The 22,719-nt window shown below is 41.4% G+C and overlaps 1 protein-coding gene across 1 annotated transcript; it reads left to right on the forward strand.

Moving 5' to 3' along the window:
• Positions 1–847: 847 nt before the first annotated feature.
• Positions 848–22,569, forward strand: LOC112221167 (protein phosphatase 1H). The gene is made up of 10 exons (XM_024383314.1): positions 848–1,222; positions 13,622–13,739; positions 14,946–15,281; positions 15,594–15,706; positions 16,279–16,363; positions 17,090–17,208; positions 17,367–17,430; positions 18,514–18,621; positions 18,923–19,074; positions 20,907–22,569. Exons 1-10 carry the CDS (start codon positions 963–965, stop codon positions 21,079–21,081), a joined length of 1,530 nt encoding a protein of 509 aa, XP_024239082.1. The 5' UTR covers positions 848–962; the 3' UTR covers positions 21,082–22,569.
• The last annotated feature ends 150 nt before the right edge of the window (positions 22,570–22,719 follow it).

Below are 22,719 nucleotides of genomic sequence, written 5' to 3' on the forward strand. Positions count from 1 at the left end.
GTATTTTTTATTCAGTACATGGAAATTTAACCGCAAAATGTATTTTTATGTGTACTACCTCATCACGCACAGACTTTTATTCGCAACAAGTTAATTTGATGGAAATACATCTCTGGTGGGAAAATTATAATATTTTATTTAGGCAGATTTTAGAATATTCGCATGAAACTCTGTCGCCAATTGGGTGGAAACCTAGCTACTGACAGTCACTCAAATAGCCCATGTCAGCTACATTTGTTTAGATTGTAAATTAGTCTCGCAGCCAGCTATCTAAACTTGTAATCATGGTCGAATAACCAACAGGGAGGGGGCCTCATTGATTTTGTTAGTCACTCTTAGTCAGATATCATATTAAAAACTGCAACATTGTTCTCCACCGTATTGCAAAATGTATAGAATTGCAGGAAATTAACTATAAAACTGCACATTTTTCTCTACGGCCCATGGTAAAATGAGTCGAATTGCAGGAAATTAACTATAAAACTGCACATTTTTCTATACGGCCCATGGTAAAATGAGTCAAATTGCAGGAAATTAACTATAAAACTGCTAAATCTTCTCTACGGCCCATGGCAAAATGTGTAGAATTGCAGGAAATTAACTCTAAAACTTCGCTTAGGGCCCCCAACCCCATCAAAGTGGCCCATCCCTGATAGAGACTATCAATTTGTTTTGATAAATGGACCGCTCAAGAGTGTGCATTTTCTTAATTGTGACAGACAGCAGCATTCACTAAACCCCTGCCTTCTGAGGGATTCCTTGGTTATTATATGCACTGAGTGTGTAAGGGGTAGGCTATATTTTCAGTGAGGAAAACAGTGCCTGTCAAACGTCACATGAGGCCGGAAACGATCGCTTCTTGAAATGCTGTTTATAGTCTTTGGATCATTTTGTTCTTCGCTACGTTAGTATTGGGTTATTAATTCATTTCTGTGTCGGGTTAGGTTATTATTCCCACCGCAATGATAAGTAAAGTAAAAAATGCGATGTCCACGCTGGTGGGAGGAATGATACCCCACGGTCATCACCAGCACCACGGATCCGGGAACGTTCATCACCAGAACTGTCACCAGGACGGTCTGCCTCCACTGTTCCCTTACGGTCGACCCGAGTTCCTGGACCTTACATCGGAGCTTCTTCAATACTCGACAGAACATGCATCTCGACCTGTGCTGACTTTGAAGAGGGACAGCAGGCTTCCCTGGCGGACAGGATATGCAGAGTGAGTGGTTTTCGACTGGTCATTCATATGCACTGTTGACAATAAAACCGTTTTAGTGTTGCAGTAGAGAACGCAGTTAACGGTGTGTGGCGAATATGGACACGGTGTTGCTATTGCAAATTCACCAAATAGCACACAGCCTTCTGCTGCTGCTGAAACTGCTGCTGTAGCAGCCACTGTCTGGTTACTATGAAACAGTGTAACACACAATGAACTGCTACAGTTGTTGCAGTTCAATATTTTGGGGGATCTTGTGATTAATAGGATCTCGCAAAATGTAGGATAAACAAAAACGTAGTCAATGATCATTTGTGCACGTCAATAATGATTTATTATAAACCATTTCTTTCTTAATTGGACATCAAATAATATAAATCATGTGATTTAAAGCTATTGCTGTGTCTTAAAGGATATGGATGGACTGTGTACTACTATACTACTTGAACTTGTCAAAATACGTTTGGTCTCTTTCATAAAGATTCAATAAGTCGCATAGTTCAGTTTTTTTTGCTTTAGTTTTGCAATGACTTTGCCAGTACACGGCCAGACGAACCAAATCTTGGGCCTTGGCATCGGAGAGAAAATGTTACTCTTTTCATCAAATTTCCTGCAATTCTGCACATTACAACAGTACACGAAATAGGGAGTTGAAAAATGTATAATTGGTGGAGTACTGTGGATACCTGTAAACCTCCCAGGCCCATGTTGCCCAGGGTGAAGAACATACATTGTAGAAGAATAATGTTACATTGTATTGTATTACACCCTCTAAATGTTATTTATCCACAGATCCCTTGGCCACAACGTGTTTCATCTTTTGTAGGGCTAGGCGATATGGACAAAATATTTTTCACATTTGTGATGGTATTTGACATTATTTTATGTTTTTGAATAATAAAAGTTCAAAATCGTTTTTATAAGTAGTTCATGACCCCAGGGTGGCAACAGTTAAATTACAAGTGATTTTAGCCATTCTGATTGTTTTATACTGTTCAGTCCAACTTCAACCCAAATACATTTTCAGCATTTTCATCAATGTCTGCATTTCCTGCACTTGTTATAATTTCCACACAGTATGATGTGGGTAGAAAAAGCTAGACCTAATTCATTGTTGAACTGTTAAAATCATGGAAATATAATGATTATTCTAATTCTATAGTTGGAATATAGTGGGCAGCACTTTGAATACATTGTTGTTTGATGAAAAAAGCCAGGGAGGAATTTTTGTGACTGGGTATGAACCGTGTCGGTCAGTGTTTCCCAAGGGACCCTAATTAGATGTTACATGACATGTTTTTGCATGACATGACATGTTTTCTCTTCATGTAGCTAGCTTGTTTTTGCATTGTCAAGAACCAGCACATAAGCATTTTGTTGGATGGTGTATACCCAGGACTCCGAAGTGCTTCCAATTTGGTGGCACATGCGACTTAAAATGTTGCTGTGCGACCAGTACTTTTATTTTGGGAGCACCCAAAAAATGATCCAATAAAGAACAAAATGTGTAACAACAACACTCCTCTCTTCACTGCTCAAGCAAGACAGGCTGATACATTGTTTACCAATCATAACCAATCATAATGCTTACAAATGTTCTGTTTAGTATATTACATTTGTTTGTCCAAAATGAATCACCTATGTAAATATGTTTGCATTTGCACTTTTCAATACAATTATTAAAAGTTATTTTAATTATTTTGTCTTGCCCACTCTCGAGTGATGTGTTCTATATCATCAAAGTATCAACTGATGACAATTAAGAATGATAGGACAGTCATTTGCAGTAAAAAATAAATACATGCAATCTGGTGCTCCAAGATTTTGTCTGGTGCTCCTTACTTTTTAAAGTTAGGAGCACCTGTGCTACCAATGAAAAAAGTTAATTTAGAGCTGTGTATACCATGTGTGTCCCATACATATAACTAATAAAACATGAAAACTAGCTAGCGCTAGCTAACATATTCATGCTTCCACTATAGAAATGTAGAATTCATAAAGATAATGTTAACTGACATATATTATCTCACACAAGCAAAATATACAGCATAAGCTCTCCTAAGCCTGTGTTAACCTCAGACCTTATTTTCAGCATTTATCCCCATTAATTTCCCCCCATAGGAATGGCTGAAAAAGCCAAAGGTAACTTATTTCCAGCTTTTAGGACTACAAGCTGGCGAGCTCTATTCCTCTCTGATTTAAAATATACCGTTGCACAAACAACATGCTGATCTAGACCTACACCAGCACAAATACCAGGCTGGATTAGCTAGCTACCTTTGCCCGGACTCTTTGTACATTTAGCTAGCTTGATAGCCAGCTAACTAGCGATTAGCATTTATCGGCCAATTTTAGTCACAATTTACTAAGATAAGACAAACTAGCTGTTTGCAGACAGTTAGATACACAAACTAATAGTGTAATTATAGAACACTTGTGGATTTATATTAAGAATGCAAAGTGGAAATCTGCATCGTCGTCACCAACATTTTGTTGCATCTGACCGTGCAGACAAAGTGAATGGCACGGCTTGAGTAACAAGAGGCAAGGCTTGGTGTCGGAAGCGCATGGGGAAGTGGCATGCAGGACGAGAGGGAGAGAGATGACTCAAGTAGCAAACAGAGAAAACTATAAAAACGCTTATTACACGCACCAGAGTGGCATATCACATTTAACAAACCAAACATTGAAATACCATTATAGAAGGTAAAGTTAAATCCAAAACTGGTCCTTGCATCAATACCGATATATAGTAAAATATGGTTTACTACCCAGCCCTAATCTGTTGTTGTTAGTAATAGTCATTAAAAAAATGTAAATATAATATTTTGTTAATTAAGTACAATAGGTTTTTCAACCACTCCACAAATTTATTGGTAACAAACTATAGTTTTGGCAAGTCGGTTAAGGCATCTACTTTGTGCATGACACAAGTAATTTTTCCAACAATTGTTTGCACACAGATTATTTCACTTATAATTCACTGTATCACAATTCCAGTGGGTCAGAAGTTTACATACACTAAGTTGACGGTGCCTTTAAACAGCTTGGAAAATTCCAGAAAATGATGTCATGGCTTTAGAAGCTTCTGATAGGCTAATTGACATCATTTGAGTCAATTTGAGGTGTACCTGTGGATGTATTTCAAGGCCTACCTTCAAACTCAGTGCCTCTTTGCTTGACATCATGGGAAAATCAAAAGAACTCAGCCAAGCCCTCAGAAAATAAATTGTAGACCTCCACAAGTCTGGTTCATCCTTGGGAGCAATTTCCAAATACCTGAAAGTACCATGTTCATCTATACAAACAGTAGTACGCAAGTATAAACACCATGGGACCAAGCAGCCATCATACCACTCAGGAAGGAGACGCGTTCTGTCTCCTAGAGATGAACGTACTTTGGTGTGAAAAGTGCAAATCAATCCCAGACAATACTACCAAATACTGATTGAGTGTATGTAAACTTCTGACCCACTGGGAATGTGATGAAAGAAATTAAAGCTGAAATAAATCATTCCTCTACTATTATTCTGACATTTCACATTGTTAAAATAAAGTGGTGGACCTAACTCACCTAAGACAAGGGAATTTTTATTTTGATTAAATGTCAGGAATTGTGAAAAACTGAGTTTTAATGTATTTGGCTAAGGTGTATGTCAACTTAACCTCCATGCTGTTTTTTTAAAGTGCAGTCCAAATCACTCTAGTCAGGACAGGGTGGAAACAATGAGCACACAGTGAAGATGGACTCTGGATGCTCCAGCTGGTCAAAATTAACAATGTAAGTTCAGATGTGATCATTTTGATATCAGAATTTGCATGCAGTCACCTATCCCAGTCACAACTCTTTTCTGTCCTCTACATTAATGACCTCGTCTTCACTACGGTCAGGACAGCAGACTAAAGAACGGTCTCTTCAGACTGAAAGCACTCTGGCCTCCACCAACTTTAGACTCCAGAGAGTCCCTCCCCTCCCATCTCCTCTGGCTCCTGACACTTACTATATCTTTGTCTTACCTAGATCCCTTATGGAATGGCACTTAACCATGTCACACACACAACTGTGGTTTCTGCCGTTGGATTTAATGCATGTTATACAATTGTTCATGGCCCTTCATTTGAATGCACTTATTGTAAGTCGCTCTAGATAAGAGCGTTTACTAAATGATAATGTCAATGTAATCTCCTCGTGGCATCAGTTGACAGATCCTTCACTGATTCACTGAGTGAGGCTGAGATAAATGTTAAGCAGCCAGTGTGGCCAGTGTGCTGATGTTCATCATTGCAGTACAGTTGATTATATTGTTAAATTGTGACACCTATGGCAAACCAGACAGCTACCAATGCTTTTCCAGCCTTGGAACTGTTTGGAGGCATTATACTGCATACTGTGTCAATATTTTCACATTGGGTGCATACCCAGAGTGCATTCACACACACACACACACACACACACACACACACACACACACACACACACACACACACACACACACACACACACACACACACACACACACACACACACACACAAACACACACACACACACACACACACACACACACACACTTCCTCAAAGCAGTTGCCTCACAGTATAAACAATTAGCAAACAACAGATCTGTGATCTGTCTGTGAAAGCTTTTAGGTGGGAACAGAGAGTCGCAGTAAGGCTTACTGTACAGGAATTCAAAGGACGGCTCTAGCTTTTTTCAAAGTTGGCATGCTGGAGCTCAGAAGCCTTTTGAATTACTCATACAGTAGCAATCCATCTCAGTGAGCCTGGCATCAATTATCTGTAACCCAGAACTACCTTCCATTACATTCCACTTTAAAAGCCTTCAGTCAAATTATATTAGAAGCTGTCATGCCCTGAGCTTTTTATGTCTCTATTTTGGTTTGGTCAGGGTGTGATTTGGGTGGGCATTCTATGTTCCTTTTTCTATGTTTTTGTATTTCTTTGTTTTGGACGGGTATGGTTCTCAATCAGGGACAGCTGTCTATCGTTGTCTCTGATTGGGAACCATACTTAGGTAGCTTTTCCCACAGGGTTTTTGTGGGTAGTTTGTGGGTCATTTCTGTTTAGTATTTGCACCTTACAGGACTGTTTTGGTTATGCTCTTGTTTATTTTTGTTATAGTGTTCAGTTTTAATAAAGAAAGCATGAACACTTACCATGCTGCGCTTTGGTCCAATGATTCCTCATCTTGCGACGACGAATATCGTTACAGAAACACAATTTACAAATCGCCCAAAAAGTCTGTGAACACTGCCTAAACCAAATAGGCTGTGAACACTACCTAAACCAAAAAGTCTGTGAACACTGCCTAAAACAAAAAGGCTGTGAACACTACCTAAAACAAAAAGGCTGTGAACACTACCTAAAACAAAAAGGCTGTGAACACTACCTAAAACAAAAAGTCTGTGAACACTGCCTAAAACAAAAAGGCTGTGAACACTACCTAAAACAAAAAGGCTGTGAACACTACCTAAACCAAATAGGCTGTGAACACTACCTAAAACAAAAAACCAAATAGTCTGTGAACACTACCTAAACCAAATAGGCTGTGAACACTACCTAAAACCAAATAGGCTGTGAACACTACCTAAACCAAATAGGCTGAACACTACCTAAACCAAATAGAACACTACCTAAACCAAATAGGCTGTGAACACTACCTAAACCAAATAGGCTGTGAACACTACCTAAACCAAATAGGCTGTGAACACTACCTAAACCAAATAGGCTGTGAACACTACCTAAACCAAATAGGCTGTGAACACTACCTAAACCAAATAGGCTGTGAACACTACCTAAACCAAATAGGCTGTGAACACTACCTAAACCAAATAGGCTGTGAACACTACCTAAACCAAATAGGCTGTGAACACTACCTAAACCAAATAGGCTGTGAACACTACCTAAACCAAATAGGCTGTGAACACTACCTAAACCAAATAGGCTGTGAACACTACCTAAACCAAATAGGCTGTGAACACTACCTAAACCAAATAGGCTGTGAACACTACCTAAACCAAATAGGCTGTGAACACTACCTAAACCAAATAGGCTGTGAACACTACCTAAACCAAATAGGCTGTGAACACTACCTAAACCAAATAGGCTGTGAACACTACCTAAACCAAATAGGCTGTGAACACTACCTAAACCAAATAGGCTGTGAACACTACCTAAACCAAATAGGCTGTGAACACTACCTAAACCAAATAGGCTGTGAACACTACCTAAACCAAATAGGCTGTGAACACTACCTAAACCAAATAGGCTGTGAACACTACCTAAACCAAATAGGCTGTGAACACTACCTAAACCAAATAGGCTGTGAACACTACCTAAACCAAATAGGCTGTGAACACTACCTAAACCAGACCTCAAAGTCTAAATGTTTGTGTGTTTACTGTTCAGATGTTTCTACCTGTAAACTACTTTTGAAAGTTCAATCGTTATATATACTGAACAAAAATATAAACGCAACATGTAAAATGTTGGTCTCATGTTTTATTAGCTGAAATAAATAACCCCAGAAATGTTCCATACGCACAAAGCTTATTTCTCTCAAATTCTGTGCATGAATATCTTTACGTCCCTGTATGTGAGCATTTAAACTTTTCCAATATCATCCATTAGTGTGGCATATCAAGATGCTGATTAAATATCATGATCATTACACAGGTTCACCTTGTGCTGGGGACAATTTAAAATGTGCAGTTTTGTCACACAACACAATGCCACAGATGGCTCAAGTTTTGAGGGAGCATGCAATTGGCATGCTGACTGCAGGAATGTCCACCAGAGCTTTTGCCAGAGAATGTAATGTTAATTTCTCTACCATAAGCTGCCTCCAACGTCGTATTAGAGAATTTGACAGTGCTTCACAACCACAGAAACCGTGTAACCACGCCAGCCCAGGACCTCCACATTCGGCTATGCCCTCCCAGGCCCACCCCTAACTGCGCCCCTGCCCAGTCATGTAAAATACTTAGATTAGGGCCTAATGAATTTATTTAAATTGACTGATTTCCTTATATGAATTGTAACTCAGTAACATCTTTGAAATTGTTTCATGTTGCATGTATGTTTTTGTTCAGTATATAATTATAGAACCTTGTAAGTACAAGGTTTTGACTATTCTATTAACATATTTCCCCTCAATATATTTTGTACCACCCTCCTTATCTCACTCTCAGTGTAATAGAGCGAACAGTTTACCACCTCCAAATGTAATATCAGATCAACTATCACGTGTTCATAAGATAATAAATTAACTTGAATAAACTGTTTTACTACTATATTTTCTTCTGAGAACTTGAATAGTTTGAGAAGTTTGGAGGCCATTGTCATGCAGGTCCTCCTACACTACAACAACTCACTGCATGCTTGAGAAACTGTGACAGGAAACCACAGGCACCTCAGGCAGGAAGAGATCATCTTGACTTCTGGTGATAAACTTGTATGGCTTTCTTAGAAAACTGATTATGAATTAAGTTAGAATCAGAGTTATTTTGACCACCAAGTTCACTTTGTTAATGGAATGTGACTCTTTCTCATTTTTGTCATGGGATGAAGTCAAACATGAGGCAGTGCAATGGTTAATAACCTCTCCCTCAATGTAACAAAATGAAGGAGCTGATCGTGAACTTCAGGAAGTAGCAGAGAGAGGCTCAGGAGGCTGAAGAAATTTGCCTTGGCCCCTAAGACCCCCACAAACTTCTACAGATGCACAATTGAGAGTATCCCGTCGGGCTGTATTCACCGCCTAGTACAGAAATTGCAACGTCCATAGCCGCAGGGCTCTCCAGAGGGGGGTGCGGTCTGCCCAACGCATCACCGGGGCACACTGCCTGCCCTCCAGGACATCTACAGTACCCGGTGTCACAGGTAGGCTAAGAAGATCATCAAGGACATCAGCCACCCAAGCCATGACCTGTTCACCACACTACCATCTAGAAGGAGTAGACAGTGCAGTTTTATCAAAGCTTGGACCGAGAGACTGAAAAACAGCTTCTATCTCCAGGCCATCTGACTGTTAAATAGTCACCACTAGCTGGCTTCTGCCCAGTACCCTGCCCTTAACTTCAGTCACTGGTACTAGCATGCTACCACCCGTACTCAACCCTGCTGCACCTTAGTCAATGTTACTACTTGGCTACCACCTGTTCTCAATCCTGCTGCACCTTAGTCACTGTTACTAGCTGGCTACCACCCGTACCAACCCTGCTGCACCTTAGAGAATGTTACTAGCTGGCTGCCACCCGTACCCAATCATGCTGCACCTTAGTCACTGTTACTAGCTGGCTACCACCCATACTCAACCCTGCTGTACCTTAGTCACTGTTACTAGCTGGCTACCACCCGTACCCAATCATGCTGCACCTTAGTCACTGTTACTAGCTGGCTACCACCCATACTCAACCCTGCTGTACCTTAGTCACTGTTACTAGCTGGCTACCACCCGTACTCAATGATGCTGCACCTTAGTCACTGTTACTAGCTGGCTACCACCCATACTCAATCATGCTGCACCTTACCTTAGTCACTGTTACTAGCTGGCTACCACCCGTACTCAATGATGCTGCACCTTAGTCACTGTTACTAGCTGGCTACCACCCGTACTCAACCCTGCTGCACCTAAGTCACTGTTACTATCTGGCTACCACCCGTACTCAATCCTTCTGCACATTAGAGACTGTTACTAGCTGGCTACCACCCGTACTCAATCCTTCTGCACATTAGAGACTGTTACTAGCTGGCTACCACCCGTACTCAATCCTGCTGCACCTTAGAGACTTGCCCTATATACATAATCATTGAACACTGGTCACTTTAATGATGTTTATATATACTGTTTTACCCACTTCATATGTATATACTGTATTCTAGTCAAGGATCATCCACTATAACTACTGCTGTACACACTTTTTCTATTCATATACTGTCCATACTGTCTAAACACACCATCATACACATGTATATTTATATTCCGGTTTCGTGTGTATTGTTTTGTATTGTTAGGTATTACTGCACTGTTGGAGCTAGAAACACAAGCATTTTGCCGCACCTGCGTCTAACATCTTCAAATATGTGTACGCAACCAATAACATTTGATTTGATTTGATTCAATGACTTGTAATCATCATCACTGTGGTTTGTGATGTATGCTAAATTCTCTTGAGAGGATGAATTATACAACAAATTTGAGCACAAAATGTAGACGGTTCTCTACAGTATGTCATCATTAGTTAGAAAAAAGGAATGAACGATTTTCATCAGCAACAACATAACTTACCCAACTGATGAGGAAGTTGGTAGAACTGGAGGCTTCCTCTTTTGAAAGTCTCCTACGTGAGTTAGCAAACAGATGTTCTTCTGTTTAACGCAGACAAAGTATTTCAGTCACATGTTTACAATGACTGAAACTGTGCCTTGATGAGAAAATATGTCACAAATTGAGTAGAACATTGTTTTGTTTTCGTACATCATGAAGACCAGGGAATGACTGGCTTGCACTTTAATGGACTCACTGAAATTAATGTCTATTTACTCGTAGGCATACAGTACATTCCTTGGTTGCCAGATTAGTTATAATGAAATAGATATTGCATATGTGACACATACAAAATAAACCCCATGAATTGTGAGATGTAAAATGTTTGTGAACATTTTGTAAAAGCTGCAAGCTCGAAACAAAGGACTGGACTTTGGCATCCAGCAGGCAAAAAAACCAAGACCTCTCTAACCCAATGTATGATATTGACAAACCAGTTGCAGATGTGTTGTAAAACAATGATTTATATAATGCACTAGATGACTGATAGGGGGTGCTGTGTTGAAGCCACCGTGAATATATCGGCACTCCTCCAACATTGTAAAAAATACAGAAATGCATTTATTCATGTGTTTTTGGCCGCATTTACTCTACTACAGACACTTCAGTGCATACTTTATATTATGTGAGCTAAACATAAACATTTAATAAATGTAAAATATTAAAACATCCTTAAAGTATAATTGTTTGAGATCTTTTAAGTTAATGCTAATGTTACTGTCCCCACTACAACAAAAAAATACTTAAACATTTGAAACATGTAAATGAAATACTGAAGAATTTCATTCATTCCTATGGAGGACTGCTCCCGAGTGGCGCAGCGGTCTAAGGCACTGCATTGCTGGATCCCTGGTTCAAATCCAGGCTGTATCACATCCGGCTGTGATTGGGAGTCACATAGGGCGGTGCACAATTGGCCCAGGTTTGTCTGGGTTTGGCCGGGGTAGGCCGCCATTGTAAATAAGAATTTGTTCTTAACTGACTTGCCTAGTTAAATAAAAGTGTCTATGTCTGACTGGTGACTTCAAAGCCTCTCAATGTCCAATACGTAGCATCATCAATCCAGGGTTTATATACATCATTGGTTGTAAAACATGGAACAACATGACCTGGCCTCAAAGTTGACATGACCCCGATGACTTGTAATTCATGTCCCTGTCATCAGGCCTAATGCTCCCCTGGCCACTACTCTACGGTGCCAGCTTACTGATTACAAACTGGATGGCTTTTTATAATCTTGATTTGGGCAGCCATTGCTGTTTCTACCTCATATTAGAACACTGATATCAGAACATCAAACCAAATAAGGATAATTTCCCTCTACCTGTTGAAATAGCATTTATTTTGCCAAATTTGACATAGCCCTTTTGCCACCTTCATATAGCAAGATATTTGCTTAAAGGTGTACTATGCAAAAATCAATCTGCCATTTCCTGATTGCTAAAATTCTAATATTGGAGTTTCAGCTGTTGAAACCTAGTGTACAAAACCGAAAGTAAAAGACGCAAAAACTAAACTTAAGAACAGGAAGCATAGAAATAGCGCACATAGAACAGATTTACCGGTTCTTAGACTTGCTTTCAATGAGAATGGCAGAGATATAACACACATTTCTATGTGAATTTGGTCAGGTCACCCAAAAAGTGACATATTTCAGCTTTAAGAATGATTTCTGAAGGATATGTATAGGCTTAACTAAGCATTTAAAGTTATAACTTGTTTGGTGCAAGACCATTGTGAAAAGGTGACAGTCAGTATCTTGACTCTGCCCACCATCATCATGATCCTAGACAGGTGGCTAATGTACATGATGGACCAGCTTGTAAACCTGTTGGTTAGATATCACCCATCCTCTCAGGTGATGAAATATCTCTCCTCTGTATGACTGGGGTAAGGGCACAGCTGTATAAACGACTCTCTCTTTCTTCACACTACTCTTAGTACATCATTAATAATAATTTGGTGGGTGCTTATATTTGTCCTATTTCACAGATGTACAAATATGTATAATTAATATGTGTATTGGAAATGTGTTTTCTTGTGTAATCTAACTCTCCCTGAGACACCCACTGAGAGTGGAGTCACAGCCAGGATCTGCCATTATCAATGGCGACCATTGACAGAGTTTTCACCTTGTCGGCTCAGGGATTTGAACTAGCGACCTTTCAGTTACTGGCCCAATGGTCTATCTGCTAGGCCACCTCTGTAATAGTTAGGGACACTTTAAGGATTATGCTCCAATTTGTGCAATACATTTTTACAATACGATCCGGCTAAATCCCATTGTTCTAAATACCGCTAATTGAATCTGAAAAGGCTATAAAAGTGGCTTGACCCTGTTGGATCCTCGCACCGAAGTGGCAGAGAATCATCGTTTCTCAGCTTTAACAGTACAACAGGGGTGAAACCATTTGGCAGCCCCTCTCCTGAATCACAAAGCCCTAAGGATAATGGCTTTGTAATGTAATGCATGACTTCATTCCATTTCAGTGTCCTGAAAAGTGTAAACATTGCAGTGATCTGAGGTGAAGGGAGAGAGCTGGAAACTGTCCTCTGTGGCCAAATATTCTTAAAGGGGCTATACTATATCTAATACATGTGAATGGATAGTATGATATTAACTATGGTAGTAGTATACAAGTATGAGAAAAAAAACACTCCACCTCTACTCAGACTACTGCAGTGTCTACTCCCACATACTGCAAGCACAGTCACATGCCCACTGAGCCCCAGTCCGCTGAGATGGTCAGAATATGAAGTCATGCTGCACAAAGTCGTTATCATTAAGCAGCATAGGACAGTAATGAAAACACTTAATCCCAGTCCTACAGCACTATCTGTTCCACTTTATGTTTTTACATAGATCATAACATTACTATCTCACCATGACAAATGCCACCATGCCACGCTGATAGGCTCTCATTAGTGATTTATCTGAGATGCACCTTGGTTGGGTGATTTGCCTGTCTAGCTCCTGAACCAAGGAGACGTGTATATATTTTCTCATGGATTTATAATATCCCCATACCTTCTTTACCACCATCCCACCCTCCCCAGGACCATCAATGCTGGGAAGAGCATGCTAAATGAGGACCAAGCGTCCTGTGAGCTGCTCTACGTGAAGAAGCTGAGTGACAAAAAACAGAGCAACTCCACACTGCTGGATGACAATGGGGTGAGACTACCTGAAGTCATAGAATGTTGAGCATTAGTTCTAGTAATTCTGATTATATTAGTAGACGGCCCATAAAGTAGGCCTACAGCACTACAATAGTAGAGTAGGCAAAGCATGCACGCATCCTGGTGAAATGGCTGCATTCTATGTACTACTGCCTCTATAGTGAAGGTTGGACCCTTGGTGACATACTACAGCAAGGTTCACCCAGGTCTCTCTCTAAAACAAACATGTCTGTTTAAATGTCTCCAGTCCAAACTTTGAAGAACCAGACGTCATTGGGTGGCTGGGGATTCGTTTTTTTTCCTGGCAAAGCAAAGACAATCTCCTTAAGACTGACCGATGTATGCTGCTGTATTTAGAAACAGCTTTGTGTGGGTCCGTAGAGCAGCTAACCGCCCCTAGCACACAAAGCCAAAAACCCACTCACTAAGAGATGGCTCCATAATCTCTCAAATGTATTTACACAGCAGAGTCTATAGCAGTCGATGCAGTGCTGTTCAAAGGGTTGTGTCATGTCGGGTCAATCGCTACCGTCCTTCTGCTGGCCTCCCAACCCCCTCCTCTATTCTCCTTGTTCACCCTCTGTCCCTCCCATTAATTAATTACATCATTGCTTCGTGTGCCCCTCCTCCTCTAGTCCAGTAAGAGGTTTTAACAGAGTTCCATGCTGCTGTCCATTCTGTGCACTGGGCTCTTAGATATGTCCTAACCGTCTGAACATACACTACTACACTATACTTAACACTATTACTTCATGGCATAGGCGCAAAAGAAGATGGTGAGAAGTAAGATTCACTGGTTTGGTGGAAATCTAGTTAGTGGGATTTACCAGCATAAAGAAATCCTGTGGAAGGGAATATAATCAAGTGGAATATTCACTGTCTTAATATTCGCTGTCTTTAGGAGGTTTTTCTGTGGCACAGTAACTGCTGTCATTGTGAACATATTTACTATGATGTGGTGTCATGAAGTTAGAATTATTCCCATCCATTTTCTGACAGAAATGTCCACACTGGAAATCCTTTAGGCATTCACTGAGCTTGTAATTCTCATTGAGTTAAACTCTTGCAAGAGACTTGTTAGAGAGACCCATGTGGCCAATTTTATTTTTATCTCCTTTCTTACTGTCAGACTAATTGTATTGATATATCTAAATGCATGTTTGATATGATTTGATCTTTATTTGACTTAAACTTTTTCCAGGATGGGACAGGAATCCCTCTGCAGTATTGGGGCATGTTTGACGGCCACGCCGGCTCAGGGTGTGCCATCATGGCGTCCAAACTCCTCCATCGCCTTATCAGAGACAGACTGGAGGACATTGCCCACCTGCTGGAGAACCCCTCTGCAGCGCTCCCTATCTGCCTGTCCAATAATGGCAGCCCCTACCAGGGGGCAGTGAAGAAGGGGGCGAATGCCACCCAGGACTCAGAGAAACCTGACGCCATCCCTGATCCCTCCATCCGGTTCCACATGGAGAAGGCTGTCAGTCTGGAGAGTCTGATCATGGGTGTCATAGAAAACGCCTTCAAACAGATGGTAAGACACAGGTGTATGCTCACAGCATATCACCCTACTTTGTGAAATAGAGCTCTACTAGTCTCGCGAGACCATTCTTCCAAATCTCCTCTCAGCGAAGCCTGGGCATCTGAGGCTAGCGTTTTACCACATTAGAGACGGGATACAGTAGCTAGTGAGCAAAATGGGTTTCACAGAATACACTGATTATTTATCTTTTGGTAGTCGTTATCTCTCAAGTTAAGTATAACCTCTTTAATGCAATAAGTGCTACTGACTTCATTCTGCAAGCCATTGAATAAATGTTTTCTGTTCCTGTTCTGTTGATTACAGGATGAACTGATAGAGAAAGAGGAGATGTCCTATACCATCTCTGGTGGTTGTTGTGCCTTGGCTGCCATTCATTTGATGGGGAAGCTCTACGTTGCCAATGCAGGAGACAGCAGGTATGTCAACAGATCAAACTGATAGCAGCAGGATTGATTAATGCCCTAATGGCTAATGACTGATGTATTACAGGCCTGCTTGTTGTACACATTCAACTCAATGTATTTGATTTCAGTCACTCAATGCAGAGTTGAATGACTGAAACAGAGTTTAAAGGAAGTGATAACATGATGCCCATAGCCATTGATACGAAGAGGTTTCCTTTGGTCATGCTTATAATAATGTCACACAGCAGTTCTTTCGACCTCTGTTGGCCACTCTTTGTACTGCAACACCATTCATCATGAACCGTAAGCTCCTGGTAGAACTTGCCCATAGGCACAGATCTAGGATCAGTATACTGTTTGTCAATCTTAGTCTAAACCGACTTTAGATCAGTGTCTAGGGGCAATAATCATCCAGTAACATCCCTGGACTTCATGCTGTGTCATCCCTCTTAACACCACATTATCTGCCTTGAGGGTCCTCTTAATATGGGGTCAAATTATGGTGTCTGTCTTTGCCATCATACAGTATGTCATTGTCCCTCATCATTATTCATTCTACTTTGGTTCTTCCTCTATCTCTATAGAGCCATCATCATCCGTAACGGTGAGGTCATCCCCATGTCCAACGAGTTCACGCCAGAGTCTGAGAGGCAGCGCCTGCAGTATCTGGTGAGGACGGGGTTAATACATGTATTTATTTATTACTTATTTAAAAGGGAGATTCACTCATGAATTAAAGTTTGTCAGATGTTTTCAGACTTTAGAAGTCTGAAAACATCTGAGAAACTTTGATTTTAAAGTGTAATGTCCCTTTAACCATGTGAGTCCCATCACCACGGGATATGAATCTCTTTTCCAACGGTGCCCTGGACAAAAAGGAAGATGCAGGGGAAAGGGAGGGTGATGTTATTTAATGTCTGATTCAAACTGCATCTTTATTCATTTATTGTTGGCTTGGTGGGTGGCTGGCTGTGTGGGAGAGAGGTGGAACCCTCAGGGAGAGAGATGAATGGCACTGTGTGTTGATTGTGCATCACAGCTATATAATGTTCCACCCTCACTTGTCTTACTGCCATGACACTTCCTTGACGATATGTTTATCAGGGTTGGGGTCTATTCTATTTAAAATCCAGACAATTCAGGAAGTAAACTGAAATTCCAATTCCAACTCCAATTCTCTTCATTGCTATCCAATGTGGAAAATGTGGAATTGGAATTTGGTTGACTTTCTGAATTGACTGGAATTTACCACAACTCTGATGATTATTGCTCTATTCACATCTTAAAAATATATTTAATCAATGAGCCATTTTGTCACAAGACAAGTCAATTTGACATGACAGTTTGTCATGTAAAGTTTTGTCACTGTTTTCTCTGCCCTGTGTGTCCCTGCAGGGCTTCCTGAGACCGGAGCTGCTTGGGAACGAGTTCACGCCGATGGAGTTCCCTCGTAGGATCCAGTACAGGGAGCTGGGCAGGAAGATGCTCTTCAGGGACCACACAATGAACGGCTGGTAAATGACAGCTGTTGTCAAACATGTGTGTTACTTTTCAGGCCATTGTATTTTTTATGATTAGGGCCAGGAGTTTTACAGACCACATAACCTGACCAGGAAAATAATCTACTTGTTGAAAGAATAGAATCCCTAACCCGTAATCCTATTTGTTGCAGGGCTTACAAAACCATCGTAGAAGACGACCTCAAGTTCCCACTCATATATGGAGAGGGCAAAAAGGTGAAACTGGGTACTGGGTACTGGGTACTGGTGGACATCAGATGTATGGTGCTGTAAGGTCTACCATGGGTCGGTTTACATTATATATATGGTGCTGTAAGGTCTACCATGGGTAGGTTTACATTAGATATATGGTGCTGTAAGGTCTAACATGGGTCGGTTTACCTTAGATATATGGTGCTGTAATGTCTACCATGGGTAGGTTTACATTAGATATATGGTGCTGTAAGGTCTACCATGGGTAGGTTTACAGTAGATCTATGGTGCTGTAATGTCTACCATGGGTAGGTTTACATTAGATATATGGTGCTGTAAGGTCTACCATGGGTAGGAGACAGTAGGCATATGGTGCTGTAAGGTTTGCCTTACTGTAGGTACAGCCACATTACTTTTCCTGACCAAGTCATGGGACATTGGATTGGCTGTACATTAAAGTATAGCTGGGTCTTCAAACCACATGTAGAGTTGCGGTTATCCTCCCGCCCTCGTCATGTTTCCCTGAAAGGAATAATGCTTAGCTGCTTAGCTTAATTGTCCCCCACGATGAAATCGGGGAGGGAACTGTGAATCTGTGTGTTCCGTTCGTTCGTATGTTCGTCACACAAGATGTCTCAGACAGCAATGGTCCAATTTTGACTAAACTTGGGTGAATGATGCGTCTTGCCATAAAGATCTGGCATTTACAAAATTACACAGATTGGCCCAAGGCGGGAGCTACAGTAATTAACTGAAGTACTGAAATGTGTTAGTCACACGTGACATATAATTTGGCCCAAGGGGGGCGGCATCATTCGTAGGGGACGACATGTTTACTGTTGCCTTGTTTACGCTGCAGGACAGTTCACCTGCAGGACAGACATAGCAAGATATAATTTTTAGTTGTTCATTCCACTGTATGTGTGGGAGGATTTCATGGTTGTTACTCTCCCAGTCTTTAGCTGTGTGGTTAAAGATAAATGCTCCTGAGTCACTAATCCTTCATAAGTGGATTTTTCTCAAATTTAAGCATATCCACAGGCACTAACCCACATTATTCACAGTGTGTGTGTGTGTGTGTGTGTGTGTGTGTGTGTGTGTGTGTAGGCCCGTGTCATGGCCACCATTGGGGTAACACGTGGCCTAGGGGATCATGACCTGAAGGTGTACAACTCCAACATCTACATCAAGCCCTTTCTCTCCTGCTGCCCAGAGGTGAATGAGAGATGGTATGCTCTTTGTGTCTAGGACCATTTCTCGCCCATCGTCTGCAAGATCAAGACTTGTCTAGGAGCATCCTAGTGTGTTCCAAATCTTGGCTGACATCTAATGACCTAAGTTTACTTTATTTTGGCTCATCAATCTATGTATTGTCCAGTATTTTATTTATTATCCTGAAAAGCAAAGATATCTGATCCAAATTCATTGATAGATGGGAAGCCTCTATGATTTATCCTATTATTACAGCCGTGTTTAACCCTTGACCTGCACTCTTTCCCTCCCGTTTCTCCTCCAGGTGATAGTGTACGACATGTCTGAGTACGAGCACGGCCCTGACGATGTGCTGGTGATGGGTACAGATGGGCTGTGGGACGTGACCACGGACAGGGAGGTAGCAGACACAGTTTCAGGCTTCCTGTCCTGCTGCGAGCCCACTGATCCTGTGAGGTGCTGTAATCTCTAGTCTGTAATCTACACAATATTAGACCTTTGATTAATTATTGAATTCATTAACAAGATAAGGTCTAAGGGTATTCCATAGCGACTGCGTTCGAGATAAGTATCGGGTCAAAGACTGTACCTGCTAGCAGCATGTGTCTCACGTTCGAAGCTACATCCATAATCGGTAAACGGTTCTGATTGAAGGATCGCTGTTTGCGTCGCCGAGCAGTGAACAATAAACTATTCAATCCAGTTTGTAGATGCTGCCCCCTCTCCAAATCAAAATCTAATATGAATGCCAATGTTTTCATTTCTCTTTGCCCGCACACCCGTCTGCGGTTCACACCCGTCTGCGGTTCACACCCGTCTGCGGTTCACACCCGTCTGCGGTTCACACCCGTCTGCGGTTCACACCCGTCTGCGGTTCACACCCGTCTGCGGTTCACACCCGTCTGCGGTTCACACCCGTCTGCGGTTCACACCCGTCTGCGGTTCACACCCGTCTGCGGTTCACACCCGTCTGCGGTTCACACCCGTCTGCGGTTCACACCCGTCTGCGGTTCACACCCGTCTGTGATTCACACCCGTCTGTTGTCAGCCAATGAGTCCCTAAAAACGGACAGGTGCTGCCCCAGACGAGTAGTAAAGGAAACACACAAAGCTAGGACAAAACATTGCTGCATTGCAATTGTAAGATAAATATTAATATCCTTGCAATGTACTTCACTTTTGAGAGGCATTGAACTATGCACTGATTCAGAGATGTCTGAAGGACCACAGAGATGCCAGGCAAGAACAGAGCCAATGAATGGCTCTGAATGAATGGCCAATTCAATTAAGAATATGCCACAGCTATAGGCCTATAGAGGCCAGCTAAAACCTGAAAATGAGTACTGAGTCATATCTGGACTAGGTCAACATTCAGAAACTAACCAAACACAGAAACACATATAACAACATCCTTGGTAGGCAGAACTATGAGTGCTTCAATATATAGATTGATTTAAATATGGCAATACCTTATAAAAACTATAATCTAAAAAACTATTGCGGTAGTGAAAAACGATACCAGGACATGTGGTCATGTAGGTAAGAGCCATGCGAAGTTCAGCAGTAGCATAACTATGCAAGCACAGTCAACATTGTATGAATAATACTCACTACACAAACTACGACTAGGCCGTCTCTACTACTTGCATTACCGAATGCCCATTTCCCTTCTTATTTTGTAAACTCACCTGACGCCCAAGGCGTTGGCGCCCAAGGCGGTGCCAGGGAGACAGACTGGCGGTGCCAGGGAGACAGACTGGCGGTGCCAGGGAGACAGACCTGAGGCAGAGAATGGCTGGTTGCCTTGTCATGGAAGGATGTGATTCATACTATTACAGTTGCTACCAATTAAAACAGTGTAGATATCACAAGGGGTTGGTGGAACCTTAATTGAGGAGGACTGGCTCGTGGTAATAGGTGGAATGGTATAAATACACATGGTTTCCAGGTGTTTGATGCCATTGGCTTCGTTCCAGACATTATTATGAGCCCTCCTCCTCTCAGCAGCCTCCACTGGTAAATATTGAATAATCAGGTAGCCTTGAAAAAAAACTACTGAATATTGGTTAGTAAAGGAGGAGTATTTAAATGATATCTCCACTAGAGGCCAGTATCTAGCCTGTACAAATGACTATGGTACTTTTGAAATGGCAATACCTTTTTGACAAACACCTTCACATAACACATATTTGGGATGCATTGCAAATTCAATTCATGAACATTAAAAAAATACTAATTTCAAATAAATTTCACTTTTCGATGTTTTGACCCCAACTCTTCTCATCCAGATACACGCTGGCTGCCCAGGACCTGTTAATGCGGTCGCGAGGGGTCCTGAAAGAGAGGGGCTGGCGGTTACCCAATGAGAGGCTGGGTTCAGGAGACGACATCACTTGTTATGTGATCCCCTTGGCGGGACCGGCGGGACCTGCGGGACCGGAGGGGCCCGAGACAGAGACATGACAGGCCCTGTCCCACCACCCCGCCAGGAGAGGACTAGTTCCCTAGGACTGACCAGTGTCACTCCGTCCCCCCTTCCCTAGTCTGGGGGAGGGGGAAAGAAAACACCTCTCTTGTAGGGAAGCCTCAGGTTGGAGAGCCGGCGCTAACACATGTTGACCGGCCCATTCCCCTGGCTTCTACAACAACACACTCACCCACCGGGTTCTCCTTATTGTTTATATTTGGTACTCCTGTAACCGGTGTTCAATAACATTACCCAACTGACACATGTCCATGTCTGAAACCTGCTCTTTATGATCGCTACTTAACCAGACATCTGCCCCTGTAGTTTCACATTTGAATCTCTCTAATTGAATGGCTGATCATTTCATCAGGGTTGGTTTGGCCATCATCTTATAGCAGTGCTTGGTTCGCCCTTCTGAGTAAAATCTCCTTATTAGCTTATGACCCCCACATGTGATTTATGTCATGCTAAATTGGTAAAATAATCACATTTATGGCTTGTGTAGAGCACAGTATGACAGGTGGAGGTAGATGGCCATGCCTATTGTTTAACGCAGATAGCGTGACTCTGGTAGCAGTTGAGGGACTAGCCTCAAGTAGGAATGACGCCACTTCTCAGAAGGCAGTGGAGCTCTGTGAGAAAATATCTACCTATATAAGCTCCATGTCAAAGGTCGGGAGATGCGTCTGAAACATGGATGGGGATGAGGAAGACACAGAGAATGAAGAGGGGAAAGTCTGTGACCCCGTCCCGTGCCAGTGTTTCAATGTCCAATGTCAAAGCAGCAGTGAATGATTATGAAGATGTGAAACCTGAAGCACTTTAAGACAATCTGTTTGTTTAGTGGTTATGAATTCAATGGCTTTTCTTAAATGATGTATGTTTAGAGATATCTTTTTGTTTCTTATTGTTAGTGTTGTCACCAAGAAAGTAGATTGTATTTTTTTGTGTCAGAAATGACTAAGCTGGAATGAGATGTTCATGACATTAGTCTGTTGTAATGTAAATCGATCCAACTCAAATATCAAAGGGTCTTTTGGCATATAGGCGCAATGTCGTTTTGAATTTGAATGAAATACAGCTTTCTTTCCCCTCAAAGTGATCCTATATAATGTATCGGTTTGAGTATTTTATCCCAGATTTAAAAGATCCACACTTTTATGCTCCAATTAAATCGTGCACTGGATGAGAAATCTTCTACTTTATTTTCTGGAGTGACAACTTGTAGTAGAGAATCTGTTTGTCGGTATGTGATCAATTTCACTTGACTGCCTTACTAACACTCGAGGGGCATTGTGAGCCAGGGCCTGTATGTTAATATGTTAACTCATTCATATCAAATACTTCATTTCACTCATGTTAAAAGTTTCTAAGAAAAATGTATGCCCTCAAACGTCTTACTTCTCTCTGTAGCCACTAGGTACGTTATCCAGAGCTTTTGAGAACTTTGGTTAAAAACGGTATCATACATTGCTTTATTTATAATAAAGGATACTTTATTCTCTCTCTCTTTAATACCAAAATAAGAAGTACACTATGTTCCTTACCCATTTCCCCATATCCTTTGAACATATTCCTAGTAATTCTGAACCGTATGTTGAACTAATAAGTAGGTAAATTATGGAATTATGCCT

The sequence above is a fragment of the Oncorhynchus tshawytscha genome, linkage group LG02 (assembly GCF_018296145.1).
Source record: "Oncorhynchus tshawytscha isolate Ot180627B linkage group LG02, Otsh_v2.0, whole genome shotgun sequence".
Lineage (NCBI taxonomy): Eukaryota > Metazoa > Chordata > Actinopteri > Salmoniformes > Salmonidae > Oncorhynchus > Oncorhynchus tshawytscha.

Excerpts from the sequence above, each read along its gene's own strand:
- LOC112221167 (XM_024383314.1), top strand. The coding sequence starts at position 963 with ATGATAAGTAAAGTAAAAAATGCGATGTCCACGCTGGTGGGAGGAATG. Across the intron at positions 18,622-18,922 it reads TTCTCTCCTGCTGCCCAGAG|GTGATAGTGTACGACATGTC; the intron begins GTGAATGAGAGA and ends TTTCTCCTCCAG. Across the intron at positions 19,075-20,906 it reads GAGCCCACTGATCCTGTGAG|ATACACGCTGGCTGCCCAGG; the intron begins GTGCTGTAATCT and ends CTTCTCATCCAG.